General features: G+C 43.9%; 1 protein-coding gene across 1 annotated transcript in view; it reads right to left on the bottom strand.

Annotated features, from left to right (window-relative positions):
• ABL1 (ABL proto-oncogene 1, non-receptor tyrosine kinase) overlaps nucleotides 1–16,569 on the bottom strand; it is a 130,128-nt gene extending 113,559 nt beyond the window's left edge. Inside the window, exon 1 of the mRNA XM_083596289.1 lies at nucleotides 14,042–16,569. Coding sequence (XP_083452415.1) covers nucleotides 14,042–14,177 — 136 coding nt within the window. The 5' untranslated portion in view covers nucleotides 14,178–16,569. The remainder of the gene's footprint in view (nucleotides 1–14,041) is intronic.
• Nucleotides 16,570–20,157: the final 3,588 nt, after the last annotated feature.

The following is a 20,157-nucleotide window of genomic DNA, read 5'->3' as shown; positions in this document are numbered from 1 at the left end:
CCCTCCCCAGCCGAAGCCGGGCTCAGGGCGGCTAACAACAATCAAATAGTCAAACAATCAAAATAGTCCAACATTTTAAAAATATTTCATTATAAAAATTAATTAAAATCAAGTTGATGGCAACCATTAAGCAAAATTCTGTGCAGGTTGCCAGAGGAGGGAGTCAGGCTGCGCCCTGACCAAAGGCCTGGTGGAACAACTCTGTCTTGCAGGCCCTGCGGAAAGATGTCAGGTCCCGCAGGGCCCTAGTCTCTTGTGACAGAGCGTTCCACCAGATTGGAGCCGCAGCCGAGAAGGCCCTGGCTCTAGTTGAGGCCAGCCTAACCTCTCTGAGGCCTGGGACCTTCAGGATGTTTTTATTTGCAGACCGTAGGTTTCTCTGTGGGGCATACCAGGAGAGGCGGTCCCGTAGGAACGAGGGTCCTAGGCCGTATAGGGCTTTAAAGGTTAAAACCAGCACCTTAAACCTGATCCTGTACTCCACCGGGAGCCAGTGCAGCTGGTATAGTACCGGATGAATGTGGTCTCGCAGCGAAGACCCCATAAGGAGTCTCGCCGCGGCATTCTGCACCCGCTGGGGTTTCTGGGTCAGTCTCAAGGGCAGCCCCACGTAGAGCGAGTTACAATAATCCAGTCTGGAGGTGACCGTCGCATGGATCACAGAAGTCCACAAGAAGGATCTAAATACAAATGCAGGACTCAAATACCTCTGCCAAGGGGCATAAATTTGGCCCCAATGACATTACACTGACCACACAGGAACTTTCAAACTCTGATCTAACACTTTACAATGAGTAAACAATCCCCTGTGTTGCAAAATATGAGTCATTAATATCAAAAGCAACATGATGGCCAGAAACAATTACAATGTGAAAAACTTTATGGAATAATTCAAAACATCAAAACTAACAAACTGAAGTCTCTGAAAGTCCTTAAATGTATCACGGTGCCAGACTTTACCCAGCGGAGAACAAGCTGTGAAGCTTTGTATAATCAGCAAATGTCCAATTCTGATGTCCAACTCTGAACTCTGCTGAACAGTGTTTCCGGATAACAACTTCTGTTTCATTTAATTCTTCATCAGCCAATTAGTTCAACACTCATAAGTAGAAAGATTTGTAATTTCTTCATTAACTGAAAATAAAATATTCAAACGATGACCTGCACATGCATAACAACAACTTCAATCAGCGTAGAAATTATAAACTGTAACATAAAAAGGTTACATACCCAATCTTTTTTCGAATAGATATAATATACATGAGAATGAAAAATACTCTGGAACAGTGCTCATGTATTTATGTAGTCACTGTTACTGACAACATTTTTTGAAAAATGTATATAGCCAACCCCAGGTGACACTAATAACAAGGAGACCGAGTTTAAAGACACAGTACAAAGTAACATCAAAGATGCAGATAATCAAATAAAACAATTGAGGTCTAATTCAGAGTTAAGTCCCTCTGAATGAATAGTTTTAAACATGAAAATAAAACTGGCTTCTTGCTGCCGTAACTGTCACTCATAATCTTTTCTGATACCAATTGTCTTCTGATTCACCCATAAAACTGTAAATAATAAATCCGTGTCTGAATGATTGTGAGAAACAAAATGTTCTACCAGAGGTGCCTCCATACTGGCATTACGTATGCCAGTCCGAACTCCAACTGCTTGAGTGGCAGAGCCTATATACAATAGAACATTGAGTAAGGTAGACCACGTCTCTGGTCTGACATTACAAAATTGATGAATAAAAAATCTGAAATTGGTTTTCTCATCATAAATTTCTTTAGTCTGTAAAGAAAATGGGCAAGATGAACATCTGCCACATTTATGGTGACCAGTGGGCCCAGAAGTGCTAATGGTACGAGTTATAATTCTTTCGGAATTCATATCTGTGTGTACTAACATATCTTTAATTGATTTGGTCCGTCTCAGGCCAATCAAAGGAAATTCATTACAACCTGGTACATTCCAGAGTACATGCCAATGTTTGCATATAATTCTAATAATTCTGTCTGCATGAGTAGTGTACTCTAATAGTGTACCCTAACAGATGATCTCCGTAGACAACTGGATCGAGGCGGGTCAGGACTGCTGATCCTTTTAGATTTGTCAGCAGCCTCTGACATGGTTGATCATGATCTTCTGGACCACCGCCTCGCAGACGTGGGGATACAGGGCATAGCCCGTAACTGGCTGTGCTCTTTTATCTCTGGTCGGGACAGAGGGTGGCACTAGGGAGGGAAATGTCGTCGCGGCATTCCTTGGTGTGTGGAGTGTCGCAGGGCGCAATTCTCTCCCTGATGCTTTTTAACATCTTTATGCGCCCCCTTGCCCAGATTATCCGGAGCTTTGGGCTGGGCTGTCACCAATATGCTGATGACACTCAGCTCTATCTGCTGATGGATGGCCACACCGACTCAGCCCCAAACACACTGACCAGATGCTTGGAAGCTGTGGCTGGATGGTTTAGTGGGAGCCGATTCAAACTAAATCCTTCGAAGACAGAGGTCCTATGGCTGAGTCGGGATGACATGGGATGAGAGACCAACTTCCTTCTCTTGCAGGGGCCCAATTAGTGCCATTGCCTTCCGTTAAGAGTTTGGGTGTAATTCTTGACGCCTCCCTTTCCATGGAGGCGCAAGTTACAGCAACAGCCAAGGCAACATTTTTCCACCTTCGCCGCATCAAGCAGTTGGTCCCTTACCTTTCCCGCCCCGACCTGGCCACAGTGATCCATGCGACGGTCATCTCCAGGCTTGACTACTGTAATTCGCTCTATGCGGGGCTGCCCTTGAAGCTGACCCAGAAACTCCAGAGGGTGCAGAATGCTGCAGCGAGGCTCCTCATGGAGTCTCTGCCATGCGAGCATATTCACCCAGTGCTTTTCAAACTGCACTGGCTCCTGGTAGAGTACAGGGTCAGATTTAAGGTGCTGGTTTTGACCTTTAAAGCTCTTCACGGCCTAGGACCCTCATACCTACGGGACCGCCTCTCCCGGTATGCCCCACGGAGAGCCTCAAGGTCCATAAATAGCAACACCCTAGTGGTCCCGGGCCCTAAGGAAGTTAGATTGGCTTCAACCAGAGCCAGGGCCTTTTCAACTCTGGCTCCGGCCTGGTGGAACGCTCTGCCTCATGAGACCAGGGCCCTGCAGGATCTGATTTCTTTCCGCAGGGCCTGTAAGACAGAGTTGTTCCCCCTAGCCTTTGGCTTGGAGCCAATTTGATTCCCTCCCTCTCTTTCTTTTTTCCTTTCCTTCTCCTCCTGCGATGAGGCTACATTTTAATATTTTAATGTTTCAATATTTTAATGTTGTATTTTAATTTTGTTTTTAAGTTGTAATCATTCAACTTGTTTTTATTATTGCTTGTAAGCCACTCTGAGCCCAGCCTTGGCTGGGGAGGGCAGGGTATAAATAAAAATTATTATTATTATTATTATTAATGAGCCTATAATGCGATTTTGAGACTGTGAGGTGGTTGAGGGACTGAGAAGCAACGTCCAGTCCTTTGTAAGAGATTTATATTTGGACCTGTTGACAATGGTGGGAGGGTATCCTCTGGAATGAAGAAAGTGAGCTAGAATATCTGCACTGTTATGGAAATCATGGTCAAAAGAGGTATTTCTTTTAAGGTGTAAAATTTTTTCATAAAGAAAGTTGTCCCTCAATCATCTGGGGTGAGAAGAATAGTGTAATAGAGAATTACAATCAGTGGGTTTTTTATGAGGTTTAACAGCAAGGAAGCCATTATGTTTTATAACCTCAACATCCAAAAAAATACAAGAAACGGAGCTATGATGACCCGAAAAAGATAAAGATGGATGTAAGGAGTTAAGCCATGTGGAAAACTGTAAAAACTCTTGTTCAGAGTTCAGAGTTGGACATCAGAATTGGACATTTGCTGATTATACAAAGCTTCACAGCTTGTTCTTCGCCAGGTAAAGTCTGGCACCGTGATTCATTTAAGGACTTTCAGAGACTTCAGTTTGTTAGTTTTGATGTTTTGAATTATTCCATAAAGTTTTTCACATTGTAATTGTTTCTGGCCATCGTGTTGCTTTTGATATTGCTAACACTTTACAAAGCAGAACTAGGCTTACTTACTTACTGTCATTATTTGCTGCAATAAGTACCGGTAATGGGTGTTGTGTTTTTTAAGGAAAGGAACAAGTTTAAAGCCTCAAATGTCTCACCCAAGATGAAAGCATGTTTTCTTGCTCTATACAGCTTTCCAGAGGCTGCACACAGGGCAATCCTTTATCCCCGTCTTCAGGTTCTAAACGCCACTAAACAGTACCTGCCTGACACCTCATCAGCAGGTTTGCCAGTTGAACCTCAGTATGCCTGGACTTCTACAGCGAGAGGCATTAAAAATGCTGAGAGTCAGCAGCAGCTGCTAGAAATATACTGAGTATTATTCTAATCAGACCTGTGATGCAGCTTGTAAGATTATAGGAACATATGGAGAACCCTGATGGATCAGGTCTGTGGCCCACCTAGTCCAGCATCCTGTTCTCAGTGTTGAACCAGATGCTTGTGGAAAGAGTGCAAGCAAGAATCAAGCACAGAAGCAGCACTCTCCCCTCCTGTGGCTTCCAGCAGCTGGTAATCAGAACCATTATTTCTGAACCTTTTCCAACTCTACCATACCCTCTCTGACACGATATATAATAACATAGGAAGCACTGAAGCCGACATAGAAGGGGAGGAGGAAGGTAGAGGAGCATGAAAGCCTGGTACTCATTCCTGGTTTCATAAACTATGGTTTATGAAGGTTGGAAAGGTTTTCTGAACCAGGTCAATGGCTGACTCTCAGGTTTGATCAAACCACTGCTTGCCATTGCCGACAAAACTAAAAATGATGGTTTGTAAATGCTCTCAAATCTGAATTGTGCACCAGCTTCTTCTCCCTCACTCTCTATTCCCTTTAGAGACTGTGTGCTCTCCTCCTCCCAATACAGGAGCTTGATCTCAGGTGTGAGGTACATTTGCCTCTCAAGATATTGCTGAACTACAACTCCCATCATCCACAGACATATTCAGCAACATCTGTATGGCCGAAGTTTCCCCATACCTAATTCATCTCCACTAATATACCAGAGCTTTTAAAAGCAATCAAGAGTAAGTTTGAACAAAAGAACCAGTCCTCTTAAGTCAATCTAAGGAAAACTGGGTGCTGTTGTAAAGAGGGGAGGGGGGGAGATGCAGGTGGTTATTCTTTTCTTTCAAGCTTTTAAACAGTCCTAATTAAGCAAGTTAAAACAGCTCCTAATTAGCTAGTGTCAAGAGATGTAGTAATCATTAAGACCACATTTCAGAAACAGCCAGAGAAGGGGCGAGCTTAAGAGTTTCTAACACAGAGCTTTAGGTTTCAACAATTTAAATCACACCCATAAACTGTGATTCTCAGAAAACGAGGTTTTCAACTGAGAAGTAGAGTTTGCATTTGATATCCCGCTTTATCACTACCCGAAGGAGTCTCAAAGCGGCCAACATTCTCCTTTCCCTTCCTCCCCGACAACAAACACTCTGTGAGGTGAGTGAGGCTGAGAGACTTCAGAGAAGTGTGACTAGCCCAAGGTCACCCAGCAGCTGCATGTGGAGGAGCGGAGACGCGAACACGGTTCACCAGATTACGAGTCCACAGCTCTTAACCACTACACCACACTGGCTATCAGGCAGGATAATATTGCAGAACCTTCTCCATTTTTAAAACCCACACACACACACACACAAACCCACACACACACACATATACACAACATTTCTAGCCTTTTAAATGCAGACCAAGATAATTTCTGACAAGCGTAAAAAGGATGACTAAGCTTTATTTATAGGGCAGCCTAAATAACATGGATCTTCTAAGGAGTGGGGGAGAGAAACATTAGGTAAAAGTGTTTACGCTGAAATCTAGTTTTTCAGATTGTTTTGAGGTTTGTTATTTCTAAATGGAGAAATATGTACTATAATGGATGAACCAGGAGAAAATTGGCTGCCAGCAAATGGTAAGCTGGCGAAGTTCAAGTAGGTAGTGTCAAGAGAGATATCTGTCATTGGGAAGGCATTTCAAAAATTGAGAGAGAGCTTAAAACCCCATCATGAATGTCAGTGGTAATCTTTATTCTCTTTCTGATGTCAAATGAAAACTGTCTTTCATTTTAATTTGCCCAGGGCATTTCCAGACATGCATTTATCATGGGATGGATGTTCCTCATACATGAAAATGTTTTGCGGTGCCCACCTGTCTTCACTGGCATCAAAATACCAGCCTATACATTTTTCTCATTGACTTCATACAGTGCAAAAACTTTAACTTGGAACTGTGTCAGAAATATAGTGCATGGATAATGTAATATTTCTGAAAGCCAGTTGCTAGAAACTGCAGGAAGAGAGAGTGTTCTTGTATTCAGGTCCTGCTCTATGGTTTTCCACGGAGGAATCTGGTCAGCCCCTGTGAGAAAAGAATGCTGGACTAGATGGACCACTTGCCTGCAATGTTCCAGCAATGTTCTTCTAAGGTCCAGAGTGGTATGGTATCATCATTATTTTCAGTTGTTTTACTTCCTTATTTTCTTTACATTTATTATTCCTTGTAACTGTGGTTGAAGATGAATAAATGTTGATTAGATGTTGTTATTTCTTAACTTTATTTCATTTTCATCACTAAAAATTTGGATTGGGGACCAATGGCAACTTTAAAAGCTCACCAAGGGGTCTATGAGTTCAAAAGTTTGGAAAACCATAAGAACATAAGACAAGACTGCTAGATCCGACCAGTGGCTCATGTAGTCCAGAATCCTGTTCTCACAGTGGGCAACCAAGTGCCTCCTACAGAGGTAAGCAGAACATGATGGCAAAGCAACTCTTGCCTTCTGTGGTTCCCAGCAACTGAGGAAATGAGTTCCACAGTAACTCTGTGCAGCACAATGAAAACCTTTCTTTAATCTAGTTACAGATAGGTAGCCGTGTTGGTCTGCCATAGTCAAAACAAAAAAATTTTTTTCTTTCCAGTAGCACCTTAAAGACCAACTAAGTTAGTTCTTGGTATGAGCTTTCGTGTGCATGCACACTTCGTCAGATACACTGAAACAGAAGTTGCCAGATCCTTCTATATAGTGAGAAGGTGGGGAGGGGTATTACTCAGAAGGGTGGTGGGAATGGGTGGTTGGCAGATAGCTGAGATGAGCCTGTTGACGGCTCTTAACGACTGCAATAGGTCTTACAGGAAAAAGCAAGGGGTGAGAAGGTGAAAAATGGCTTTGTTATGTATAATGTATATGTATAATGTTATGTATAATGGAGAGACCTGGTCTGAACAAAGACATTGGATTCTTATCTCATTATACATAACAAAGCCATTTTTCACCTTCTCACCCCTTGCTTTTTCCTGTAAGACCTATTGCAGTCGTTAAGAGCCGTCAACAGGCTCATCTCAGCTATCTGCCAACCACCCATTCCCACCACCCTTCTGAGTAATACCCCTCCCCACCTTCTCACTATATAGAAGGATCTGGCAACTTCTGTTTCAGTGTATCTGACGAAGTGTGCATGCACACGAAAGCTCATACCAAGAACTAACTTAGTTGGTCTTTAAGGTGCTACTGGAAAGAAAAAAATTTTTTTGTTTTTCTTTAATCTGTCATGAATCTTCCAACATTCAGCTTCATTGGATGCCAGTGAGTTCTAGCATTATGAGAGAGGAATAAAAACTTTACTCCATGCCATGTATAATTTTATAAACATTATCTACTATATTGCCTCTTACTCATTTTTTCTATAAACTACAATGCTCCAGATGCTGCAAACTTTCCTCATAGCAGTCACTCCAGTCCTGAAGTAAAGGATCCAGGGTTTTTAAACGAACAGCAGGCAAGTATGGCCTTAAAACAAAACAAAAAAAGGTGGGGGGGATAACTGCACATGCCTGTCCTGTGTCAACTCTTTAATGAGGAGCAAATGAAATCAGGAACGCAACATGCTGCCCGTTGCTGGCTCATTAAACACATCACGCTGTCAACACAGATGGTTTTGGGGGACGTGTGCAGTTTATCGTAAAGAGAAATTCTCCCGGCAGAAACTTGAACCACTTCCAAACTGAAGCTATCCTCCTACCCTCCTGGCACATGAATTCCAAATCCTTCAAAGAGGAAAAGAAGAACAATGATTGGTCCAGGAGATAATGAAGGCTGGGACTCACACAGGAGCATCAGCAACTTCACTGCTGTTCCCACTTGTTCCCTTCACCAAATTTAACCATTGTTAAAAAAACCTTGAAACGAAACCCACAATCAAATTAATGAGTAGAAGTTAAGCGATAAGTGTTCACTGTTAACTCTTAAGGGTATAAGAATAGCCTTCCTGCTGGATCAAGCAGAGACATCACCTGGCCAACAAAGGTCCATATAGTTAAAGCCATGGTTTCCCCAGTAGTGATGTATGGAAGTGAGAGCTGGACCATACAGAAGGCTGATCGCCGAAGAATTGATGCTTTTGAATTATGGTGCTGGAGGAGACTCTTGAGAGTCCCATGGACTGCAAGAAGATCAAACGTATCCATTCTTAAGGAAATCAGCCCTGAGTGCTCACTGGAAGGACAGATCGTGAAGCTGAGACTCCAATACTTTAGCTACCTCATGAGAAGAGATGACTCCCTGGAAAAGACCCTGATGTTGGGAAAGATGGAGGGCACAAGAAGAAGGGGACGACAGAGGACGAGATGGTTGGACAGTGTTCTCGAAGCTACCAGCATGAGTTTGACCAAACTGCAGGAGGCAGTGGAAGACAGGAGTGCCTGGCGTGCTCTGGTCCATGGGGTCACGAAGAGTCAGACACGACTAAACGACTAAACAACAAAGTCTAGCATCCTGTTCTCACAGTGGCCAATGAGATGCCCCAATGGGGAACCCTCAACCAAGACCTGAGCACATGGGCAATGTCCCCTCTTGAAGTTTCCAGCAACCAATATTCAGAAGCATTACTGCCTCCGACCATGGAGTCTGATTGCTGCCACTATGGCCGGTAGCCATCAACAGCCCTCTCCTCAATGAATCTGTCTAATCCTCTTTTAAAGCTATCCAAGTTGGTGGCTATCACTGCCTCCTGTGCAAGTGAGTTCCACGGTTTAACTAGTGTGGAGTACTTAATTTTCTCGGTCCTGAAACTTCAAACATTCAGCTTTATTCGATGCTCACAAGTTCTAGTGTTTTGAGAGAGGGAGAAAAGTTTTTCTCTATCCACTCTCTTCATGCCAGGGATAATTTTAAAAACCTAGATCAGGTTGCCTCTTAGTCAAATTTTCTCTAAACAAAAAAGCCCCCAACACTGCAACCTTTCCTCATAGGAGAGTCGCTCCTTCCCTTGTTCATTTTGGACCATTCATGCATGGCGCTGGCTAGGCTTATGGGGCCTTTACTGTTGCTTGTTTGAAGGCAGAGTCTGACCTACATCCTGCCTAACACTCTCCTATGCATGTGTGGGGTGGGGACAAGTTTAATAGCATCAAAAAAAAAAAAAAAGTAAGCTCCTAGTTACCATCCACAGAGGAATCCCTGAAAACCTTCTAGGAACCCCTCAGTTTCTGGAACACATTTTCAAAACCAAAAGCAGAAGGGTTTGGAAGTATAGGCACCTTCCCTCTCTCATTTGGGGAAGGGGCCATAGTTCATTGGTACAGCATCTGTCTTGCATGCAGAAGGCCCCAGGTCCAAGCCTTAGCAGTACATCCAGGTAGAGTTGGTAGAGATTCCCTACCTGAGATCCTGGAGTCATTGTAGATAGTACCGAACCGGATGGACCAGTGGTTTGGCTCAGCATAAAGCAGTTTTCTATATTCCTTTATAAAAACTGAGACAGCTCTTTCCAGCAACAGCCATGACAATCTTCCACAGGAGGGAAAGGCACAGCAATACTGGGATAGCATAATCCCAACTCTTTAGCACTTTCATGTTTTATGTTGTGGCCAAAACACACACATGCACACCTCCATCCAGAAAAGAGAGAGATGCATTGTCACAGTCCAAGGATACATTGCAGCCAAGTAAAGACAATCAAGGAGGGAGCAGAATGGTGAAATGGGCATGAATCGTTCAATCATAGAATTGTAGAATAGGGCCTGGAGAGATACCCCAGGGCTGGATAGAGAGGCCTGGAGAGATGGATTCAGCCCAGGGGCCTGAGCTTCCCTCACCTATAAACTATATCACATATTGTGACAGTTTCTTCAGGCAATGCTTCCCACTTGCATCCAGCACAGCCTCCTCCTGCCACCCTGTGGACATCTCACAACAGATTCCTGTAAAAAAGACGTGTGTCTTTCTTTGTGTGCATTATCACCACCACCAGAACATCTTGGTTCAAACATCTTAGCGCATATCATGCCCATTCTTCAACACACTGATTGGTCAAAGGTGTCTCCAGATGTTTTGCTACTCAATCAAAATCTGTGGTCACAACCAACTCATTCACCTTCAATTCATCTGGAGAAGCCAGAGGAATGTAAGAAGAGCCCTGCTGGATCAGACCAGTGACCCATCTAGTCCAGCATCTTGTTCTCACAATGGCCACCAAGATGCCCCAATGGGAAATCCTCAAGCAGGATCTGAGCACAAGATAAACACTCCCCATGCATGTGATTGTTGTTGGAAAAGTGGAATACAAATATAAAATCAAAATCTATCAAATTCTCAGCAACTGGCATCCAGAGGCATACTGATTCTGAGAGTGAGGCTGGAACATAAGAAGAGCCTAGCTGACAGATCTGATCAATGACCCAGGATCCTCTTCTCATAGTGGCTAACCAGATGTTCCAATGGGAGGCTCACAAACAAGACATGAGCACAATAGGACTCCCTGCCCCATGGCTTTCAGCAACTGATACTCAGAAGAATGCCTAGTGGCCATAAAAGTATTCAAAGCACTCTTATGTCTCCTAGTAATGGTTAAGAGACCAGCCCACTTTGTGTCTACACTGGAAGTTTACATGGTATTCCTGGGCTCTTTACCGACAAAATCCACAATCAAACTGTATCATCAGATTCATGTGTCCTTTCTGCATATAATACAGAGGCTGGGAGTGTCCCTTGCCTGAAACCCTGCAGAGCCACTCCCAGTCAGTGTAGACAATACTGAGCTAGATGGAACCATGATCTGGCTCTAAACAAGACAGCTTCCAATGTTTTTATATCCCTAGTGCATCTCTTAATACTGTCATGGTCCAGATACGACCACATCTAAGCAATTCAAAGCTCAGCAGATTCTGGAAAGGAGTTGCAGGCAACATCTCCCATGGGTATAAAGTATGATTCTGCAGATCATTTTCACACCAGGCCATCTCCCATTTATTCTTAACATTACGATCTTCTATTCTGATTTAATATTTTTTATACAAGAGATACAGAGACTTGGATAGTGGCAGCTTTAGGCACACCAGTTCTCTCCCTCTCTGTGTGTGCGTGTTACTGATGAACTCTGGATTCCTCCACTTTGTAACACATATTACAAGTCTCTTAGGACCATGAGTTCATTCCTTTCAGCCCAGATATCCATGGATTCCGCAAGCGATGGAGCCGGAACCTTGAACTCCACCTTCAGTTACAACAAACAGATGAGCTCAGCTTCCTGAAAAGCAGCACATACAAAAAAGGAGATTTGTTCCTCTCCCCATAGTGTGCTGACGAGAAACTTTCACCTGGGCTCAGCCTACTTAAGGTCTGGTCAGATAAATGACATTTTTTATTTAAACAATTGGGAATGCATAATTTTGTAGGCTCCCTCTGGTGGAGGGGACCCAGCATTTGGATTGCAGATTTATTTTTATTTTTATTTTTTATACCCTCCTTTTTTCTCCAAGGTGATATACATGGGTCTCCCTCCTGCGCATTTCATCTGCACGCAACAACCTGTGAGGTAGGTTATAGGCTGAGAGAGAAAAAGGGACAGTGATTGGCCCAAGGTCACACCCAGTGAGCTTCATGGCTGAATGGGGAGCTCCCACAGGCTGAAGTCCAAAACTCTAACTGATACATCACAGTGGATCTCTGAATTTGATTTGCCTCTCCATCATTTTGTATGTGCAACTGTCATGACTATCTACTGGTCAGTATGAAAGAAGTCACTGAAAGAAATGCACAAGCCACCCTACCAACTACCTCCACATCATGTCCAAGTAACTGTACTTCATCACCACAACCACCTGTATAAAGTATCAGTATTGTAAAATAAGCCCTACTGGATCAGACGGGGGGGGGGGGGCGTCCTAGTCTAGCATCCTGTTCTCACAATCGCCAGCTAAGAAAGCCCCAACTGAGAACCCTGCAAGTAAGACCTCTCTAGCTGTTTCCCATCACCTGATATTCAGCAGTAGACTGCCCCTGGGCATGGAGGTTCTGCCCCTGGGCATGGAGGGGCCCATCCTGTTCTCATGGGGGCCAACCAGATGCCCCAATGAAAAACCCACATGCCAGAAATGAGCAGAGAAGCTCTCTCCACTTGCAATTCCCAACAACTGGTATTCAGAGGCATACTGCCTCCAACAGTGTAGGCAGAACATACCCATCACCACTAGTTGCCATTGATCCTTCCTGGAATACAACCAGACCTCCATTGCCAATCTTCTTTTGCAATGTGAAGCCACAGGGGAGAACAAGGTAAGCTTTAGAGTGTAGTTTGTGTGTTATTTAATATTTACAAAAATAATTACATGCCAACTCTTCACAAAATATCAGGGCGCTGTACAGCAACTCAAAAACTTATAAATGCAATGTAAAACTATCATTAAAATGACTGGCTACTCAAGAAGTTTTTTGTTAACTGCACTGGCTGATAAGCATCTACAAAAGTCTTCAAGAGACACCTGAAAATCAACAGCAAGGGTTCCTGTTGAATCTCTGCCAAAAGAGTGTTCCACAGCATGGGGGTTTTGATATTCAATGCCCATTAGCATCTCTGGTTGACTTAAGTAAGCAGGCTAGGTTATAAGGCCTCAGGTGGTCCTTAAAGTAAAGCATGTTGTTCATGCAAGGTCAGCACAAAGGCTCAGCCAGTGCCCCAAATGAACTGAGAGTGCATCCTAAAACATCACTCAAAATCCCCTGCTACAGTCAGAGATTCCACAGGAGACATACAGAAAATCATCAGATCAACATGGAAAGGGTCCCCTGGTGAGAAGTCTGAAAACCACTAGATATTTTCTTTTTTTTCTTTTATTTGGTAGTCATCAACATGGTGCCTGCAGACTCCACTGTGCCTATTGGTTCCTCCTATGGTGCTCAGAGCTCCTGCCAACCTAGCAGTTCAAAAGCACATCAAGTGCAAGTAGATAAATAGGTACTGCTCCAGCGGGAAGGTAAACAGTGTTTCCATGCGCTGCTCTGGTTCGCCAGAAACGGCTTAGTCATGCTGGCCACATGACCCGGAAGCTGTATGCCAGCTCCCTCGGCCAATAAAGCGAGATGAGTACTGCAACCCCAGAGTTGGTCACGACTGGACCTAATGGTCAGAGGTCCCTTTACCTTTACCTTTATGGTGCTCAGAAAAGATATTGGGAAATAACACCATTTTGTGTTATGCCAAACACTCCATGGCCATCATTTTGTGACTGACACCCACAGCATTCTCTCTAAATTCCAACCTCTCCAAAAAAAGTGACCTCTTATTTTACGTATTGTTACCTACCATTATTATATGAAAATGAATCCCACAACCTAGTGGGTGCAAGTACAGCTACAATTTAGAAGATGTCACATGACACAGAAGCCTTCAACCTCAAAACACAGGACTTGGTTTCATCAGAACCTCCACCAGAATCAGAACCCCCAAATGCCTCAATTGCTCAAATGTTGAATGTGGTATGTAGTATTAATAAGGCAGACCCATTTGTACAAACCTCCACTTCTCTTAATTCCATGTGTCATACATTTCCACAAATTTATATTTTTGCTACATTTGCAAACAGATTAAAACACTGAATGCAAATTACGCGATTATTTTTTGCATGGAAAAAGGAGTTAAAATTAAGACACAGATGGAAGCCCTTACCGTGAACCAGAAAGACGTTGCAGTGGGCAGACCCATGCCTGGATGCTTCCTTCTTCCCTGGGCCTTTGATAAAGTGAAGTGTGGGCAGACTCGGCCTCCGCTGGTCCCCAAGAACTTTTCCAGGCTGCTGACCCATAAAGTATTGAAAGGTGGGTGGTCCCGACCTGAGAAGACACCAACCTTCCAGATTGGCAGAGATACCTTCACAAGGAAGTGTGTTCCTTGGGGGTAGCGTGGGACGGGGACCAGATCACTCAAGGCATGCGGTTCAAGTCAAGAGGCAGAGCACATTTTTCCAGACACTGCTTGTTTCTCGGAACACTATATTAGAAGTTCCACTTGGCAGCCGCAAAAGCCACTAATTAAATTTTTTTTTAAGTTTTCTAAGTGAAGAGGGGAAGAATAAGTCTTGTCCCTGATCTCCCACTGGGTGAGCCGATACTAGATCTCACCCAGGGCAGGGAGAGGTCATTTTGCTGCAAATCGGTATCAAAATTCTTCTTTTCTTTTCTTTTCTTTTGCATAGCAATTACTTCTCACGGGCCAAAAAAACAGGCAGCATTTGGCTTTCAAGTATTATTCAAGTCTGAAAGAAAGGTGTCTGTGTGATAAGGTCATTTATTCTTCCCCTGATCACAAAAAAGGCATAAAGCAGTTAACAATTTCTGAGGCTCTGTAGTTGGGTTCCACGGAAAGTGGAATATTTCAGTGGACTTCATGGTCTGTGCCAGACTCTACCTGTCCCATAGCAAAAGTCACAAGTCACCCAGTGGCACTTCTCTAATGTCCCAGTGAAAGTGAAATGCGTAATTGTGCAGGAGGGGGTCATTTTGAAGAAGCAAATATTAAAGTCATCAGCAAAAAGGGAGATTAAGATGCTCCTGACCTGATCACATAAATATACGAATGTCACCTGACACAGGAGTCACAACTCCAGGATGGAGGGAGGTGGTAGGTCAAATCTGCACCGCAGGAGGAAGGTTTTCACATATAAGCATAACCAAGCCAGCTTCATCCCAGTTCGCCTGCTTCGCAAAGGTTTCTCGGGATATTCCTTGGGAAGGCAGATGCTTCGGATCAACTCCAGCAAAAAAAAAACAACAACAACTGACCAAAGACTGAAAGGACACCCAGAATGCCCCAAAAGAGATCAAATTGAGGATTAGTGGGGTTTGCACAGTCGACTCTGAAGCAGTAGAGCACCCCACATCCCCACCCAGCATCCAAAATCTACCAAAAAGTTGTGACCACCTGAAGCTGAATGCCAGGAGAAAGTCAGGGAGTTAGAGAGTGTTTGTTTGCAATCATAGTCTACATAGAAAGGGAAAGGGACTGAGGGGAAGAGGAAACACAGATGGAATGAAAAATGCGTGGAATGGAGAATGAGGGCTTGTCAGCAAAGAGGGAATCTCCCCTCTCACCCCCCAAGTGGAAGAGGAGAGGCAGGAAAACAAAACTTTGAGGAATACAGAGTCCATATGAAGAAGGAAGGAGGAGAATGAAAATTCCTATTACTTTTGGGGGGCGGGGCGGGCCGGGGGCGGTGTTAATTAAAGCTTCTTTCAGTTAAATGGAAATCAAAGTCCTGAAAGGGAAGGAGGGGTAAAAGTTAAAATGAATAACAATGGCGAAGTGGGGGAAAGTCACAGATTCTGAATTTTTTTAAAAAAAATGTGAGGGAGAAAATTATCCAAAAGGTGTGTAAGAGAGACTGAGGGGAACACATAGTGCAACTCCCTGCAGAAAATGTGAGGAAGAGGGGGAAATGGGGAAAGAGAAGGAGAGCAGCACACAAGACTCCAAATATCAAAAAAAAAATGATGAAAATAGCGGGGAAGGGTGGAAATATATCCCAAACCCTTAAAGGTAGAAAAGAGATATTGACGGGACGGGACACACACACAATCGAGATAGAAAATGGGGAACGGGGAAAGAGAAGGGGGTCACAAATGAGGGAGAGAAGGAAAGGTCTCAATTTGGGGAAGGAGAAGAGGGTCTCAAATGAGGGGGCAAGCGTGGGGGAGTCTCAGATTCGACCGAGAGAAAAGGGGTCTCCAATGGGGAGGGGAGAGAAGGGAAGGTCTCGAACTGAGGGGGAGAAAGGGGGTCTCAGCTTGCGTTAAGTGAACGAAGGGGAGGAATTGAGCGGGGTGGAAGGGGAGGTGGCTCAGAGCAGGCCCGAAGCGACGTTGACGGGGCGCAGCGCGGCTTCCCACCGCTTCTCCTCGCCTGGGCAGCCCCACTACCCCCGCTTTCCCCTCGCTCTCCCTGCTTCTCCACACACGCGCGCCCACACACCACGCCCTCCCGGCCCTCCAGCCCCGGAGGCTGGGGGTTGCTTCGTCCTGGGGCTGCTGGGTCCAGTCAGTCAGTGTCAGCCAGCCAGCACTTGGGCGGCGGCGGCGGCGGCCACCCGGTAGCGGCCATGATGGGAAGGGAACCGGTCTGCAGAGGAGGCTCATTGTTGCCGCCTTCTCAGCAGCGGCGCGAGGGGAGGAGCTCGCAGGGACAGCGGCCCGACCAGGGAGAAGGGAAGGGGAGGCTGGGGAGGGAGCAGGGGGGCCTCTTACTCAAGAGGGCGAGGAAGAGAGATCTCAAGGTTTCCTTTAAAAAAAAAAGTAAGTCTCTAGCATTTGTAGAAACTGAGCTATGAGGCAAAAGATGTAGATGTCATTATTACTCAGAGTAGACCTATTGAAAGGTATGTTTGCAGCCAGGTAAGTCCTGCTTAGAGCAGGTTGATTCAAGTGGGTCTGGTTAATGACGCCCATGCCATTAACTAACAGGTTTCATTTCAGTGGGTCCACTCTAAAGTAGGACTAGCATTGGATACAACCCATAATTATTAATTGCACTTACTGATTGCTCTTTTTTTTTACGAGAACAATTATACATGCATTAAACCCAAGTATACTGTGTGTCTGTGTGTATATATATATATCACACACACACCTTGCCTGTTTCTCTGAGAAGGACTCAAAGTGGCTTACAGCTAAAAATAAGAACAGATAAAAACAGGAGGGAAAAGCAATTAGACATTGATAAAAAGAATTACACATTGATAAAATTATAGCAGGTCTGAGCCTACCTCACTAAAAGGAAATTATTTACATTTTTGTGAGAGAAATTAGCCTGCTCTCTCCTCTTTAGTGTTTTACATTGTCCCCCCCCCCAAGAACTTTCCTATGGGCACTCATTGTGTTCAACCATTTACTCCCAGGTAAATTGATATTAGATATCTTGGTGGAGTGTTCAAAGCCTAGGCATGTATACGTGTGAGCAACCTTAGGGCATCTGCAAGGGGGGCATCCCACACACAATCGCCAAATTTCCAGCTTCCATTTTTAAAAAGTACGTGTAAGCATTTTTAGAAGCTTTTTTATATTTTAAGGCAAAATATAGGGGCACTATTATGGTGGTGGTGGTTGGTTTTTAAAGAAGCTAGCCTGCTTCTTCCCCCTTCATAGTTTACTTTGGGGAACCCCCCTGGAAAAATCCCTGCTGAGCCCTATGGATGAGATCAAGGGGGTGGAGCTTAGTCCCAGCATGTATATGAGTACTGTATAACAGATATCAGACTTGAGGGTCCAAGCTGTTTTTCAAAGTCAAAAGTACACAAAATCTATGGATCAAATACACAAACCCCCGCTGCAGGCTTGTTGACATTCTCAAAGAACTCTGGAAAATTTAGCAAGGCATGACTTAAGTCAAGGCATGACTTGCTATTGTGAATACAGTATTAGGCAAGCTTAGCGTTTCCAAAGCTTGAGACTTTGTTTACTAAACACCTACCAAATAAATATGCCTAAATCACTCTCTAGGGGTATCGGAAGATTTTCCAATGCAAATGGGCCTGATTTAAAAACATAGTACAGTTGTACCTTGGTTATTGAACGCCTTGGTACTCGTACGTTTTGGCTCCCGAACACCGCAAATCCGGAAGTGAGTGTTCTGGTTTGCGAACATTCTTTGGAACCCAAACGTCCGATGCGGCTTCCACAGCTTCCGATTGAGTGCAGGAAGCTCCTGCAGCCAATCGGAAGCCGTGCCTTGGTTTTCGAACATTTTTTGGAAGTCGAATGGACTTCTGGAACAGATTCCATTCAAGAACCAAGGTACGACTGTACCATAGAATTGTAGAGTTGGAAGGAACCACAAGGGTCATCTATTCCAAGTCCCTGCAATGCAATGTGGGACTCGAACCTATGACCCTGAGATTAAGAGGTTCATGCTCTACCTATTCTACGTTTTGGTAGGTGGGGGACAGACTCCATGCCACTGCTGATAGCTTGCCATTCTCCATCCTGAATTTCCCCTCACACCCAGCTATGGAAACATACAAAGCTACCAGTCAGTACTATCTGTCATAGCAGTGACTGGTGGTCATTCTCCAGAATTGCTGGTCTTTCTCAGCTTTTACTGTCAGAAATGCTTTTGGTTTCAGAACAGTGGCCCATGCATCTATGTGGCTGATGCCAACTGCCAGTGATTTAAGATAGGAAGTCTGCCCCAGCCAGAGTGGCTTGGCTTTGCAGTCAGTGTTATGAGAGGAACAAAAGCCTCCACAATCACATGGCAGAAGATTCCAGGGTCTGTCTTTGGAATCTTTAATGCTAGCTGGCAATGACTTTCTGGGGTCTCAGGCTGGAATCCTTCTCAGTCCTTGTGTTTTAGGGAGTAGAGCATCTGCTTTGCATACAGAAGGTCCCAGGTTTGATCCCCCAGCATCTCCAAATAGGCCTGGGAAAGATTCCTGCCTGAAACCCCCCAAACACATTGTCAGCATAGGCAGTATTGAATTAGATAGACCAATAATCTGATTCATTAGGCCCAATATTATTATTATTTATAACCAGCTCGTCTCCATAAGAACATAAGAAGAGCCTGCTTGATCAGGCCAGTTGACCATCTAGTCCAGCATCCTGTTCTCACAATGGCCAACCGGATGCCCCAATGGGAAACCTGCAAGCAGGACCCAAGCACAAGAGGACTCTCCTCTCCTGTGGTTTCCAGCAATTGCTACTCAGAAGCATCTACTGCCTCCTACTGTAGAGGCATAGCATTGTCATCATAGCTAGTAGCCACTGATAGTCTTATTCTCCTCCATGAATTTGTCCAATGCGCCCTAAAAGCCATCTAAGTTGGTGGCCATCACTGCTTTCAGCAGGACGAAGTTCCATAGTTTAACTATGTGCTGTGTGACCAATCCCTTCCTTTTGCCTGTCCTGAAGCTTCCAACATTCAGCTTCCTTTGATATCCATGAGCTCTAGTGTTTGGAGAGAGGGAGAAAAGTTCTTCCTTATCCACTTTCTCTATGCTGAGCATAATTTTATAAACTTGTATCTTGCTGTCTCCTACTCTCTTTTTCTCTAAAATAAAAAACCCAAAAAGCTGCAATCTTACTATGTTTGCCTAGATTTGAAACACCTTTATTTTTGCACCAGGTTGTAGTTTGTGCTAGTTAAGAAGAGGTGGTGTTCTAACATTGCTTGACGAAACAAAAACAAAAACAAAAACCCTACTTTAAAAATGGGGGGGGGTAGTATGGTTGGATTGGATGAATTGACTCTGGACCAATTAGTAGATGAGGAAGATGAATTATATATGTATGCTGTGTTAAAAGATAAATACCACTTATTGGAGATGGCCCAATTGCAATATTTGCAGTTGCAGAATTTGTTAATAACCCTGTTTGGCCAAGCAGCTTTTACAACATCTAAGACACCAGAGATATTAGAACAATTGATTAAACCCTTTGAGACTAAAAAGCTGGTGGTCACTTTTTATAGATATTTGGTATCAATAAATCAGTCTGATACGCAGATTCTGAGAAATGAATGGAATAAAAAATGGAGGTTCCTATGTTATCTTCTAATAGTGGGAAAGTGTTTTAGCTTTTGTAGTAAAGGTATTGGATTTTAAATTATGTCTTATATAACAAAAAATTATTGGACTCCATAGAAAGGGACTATCTACGAAAACATACTGCTGGAGAAGTATTAAGGATAATGCTTCTTTGAAACATATGTTTATACAGTGTCCCGCACAAAGTTCTGGGAGAAAATACTAGGTTGTATACATATTACTTTGGGGGGAAACCTAATACTATCAGAGA

This window comes from Podarcis filfolensis, assembly GCF_964270895.1.
Source record: "Podarcis filfolensis genome assembly, chromosome: Z".
NCBI classification, from domain to species: domain Eukaryota; kingdom Metazoa; phylum Chordata; class Lepidosauria; order Squamata; family Lacertidae; genus Podarcis; species Podarcis filfolensis.
The sequence above is the reverse complement of the archived record's forward strand: the minus strand, read 5'-3'. Positions and strand labels throughout refer to the sequence as shown.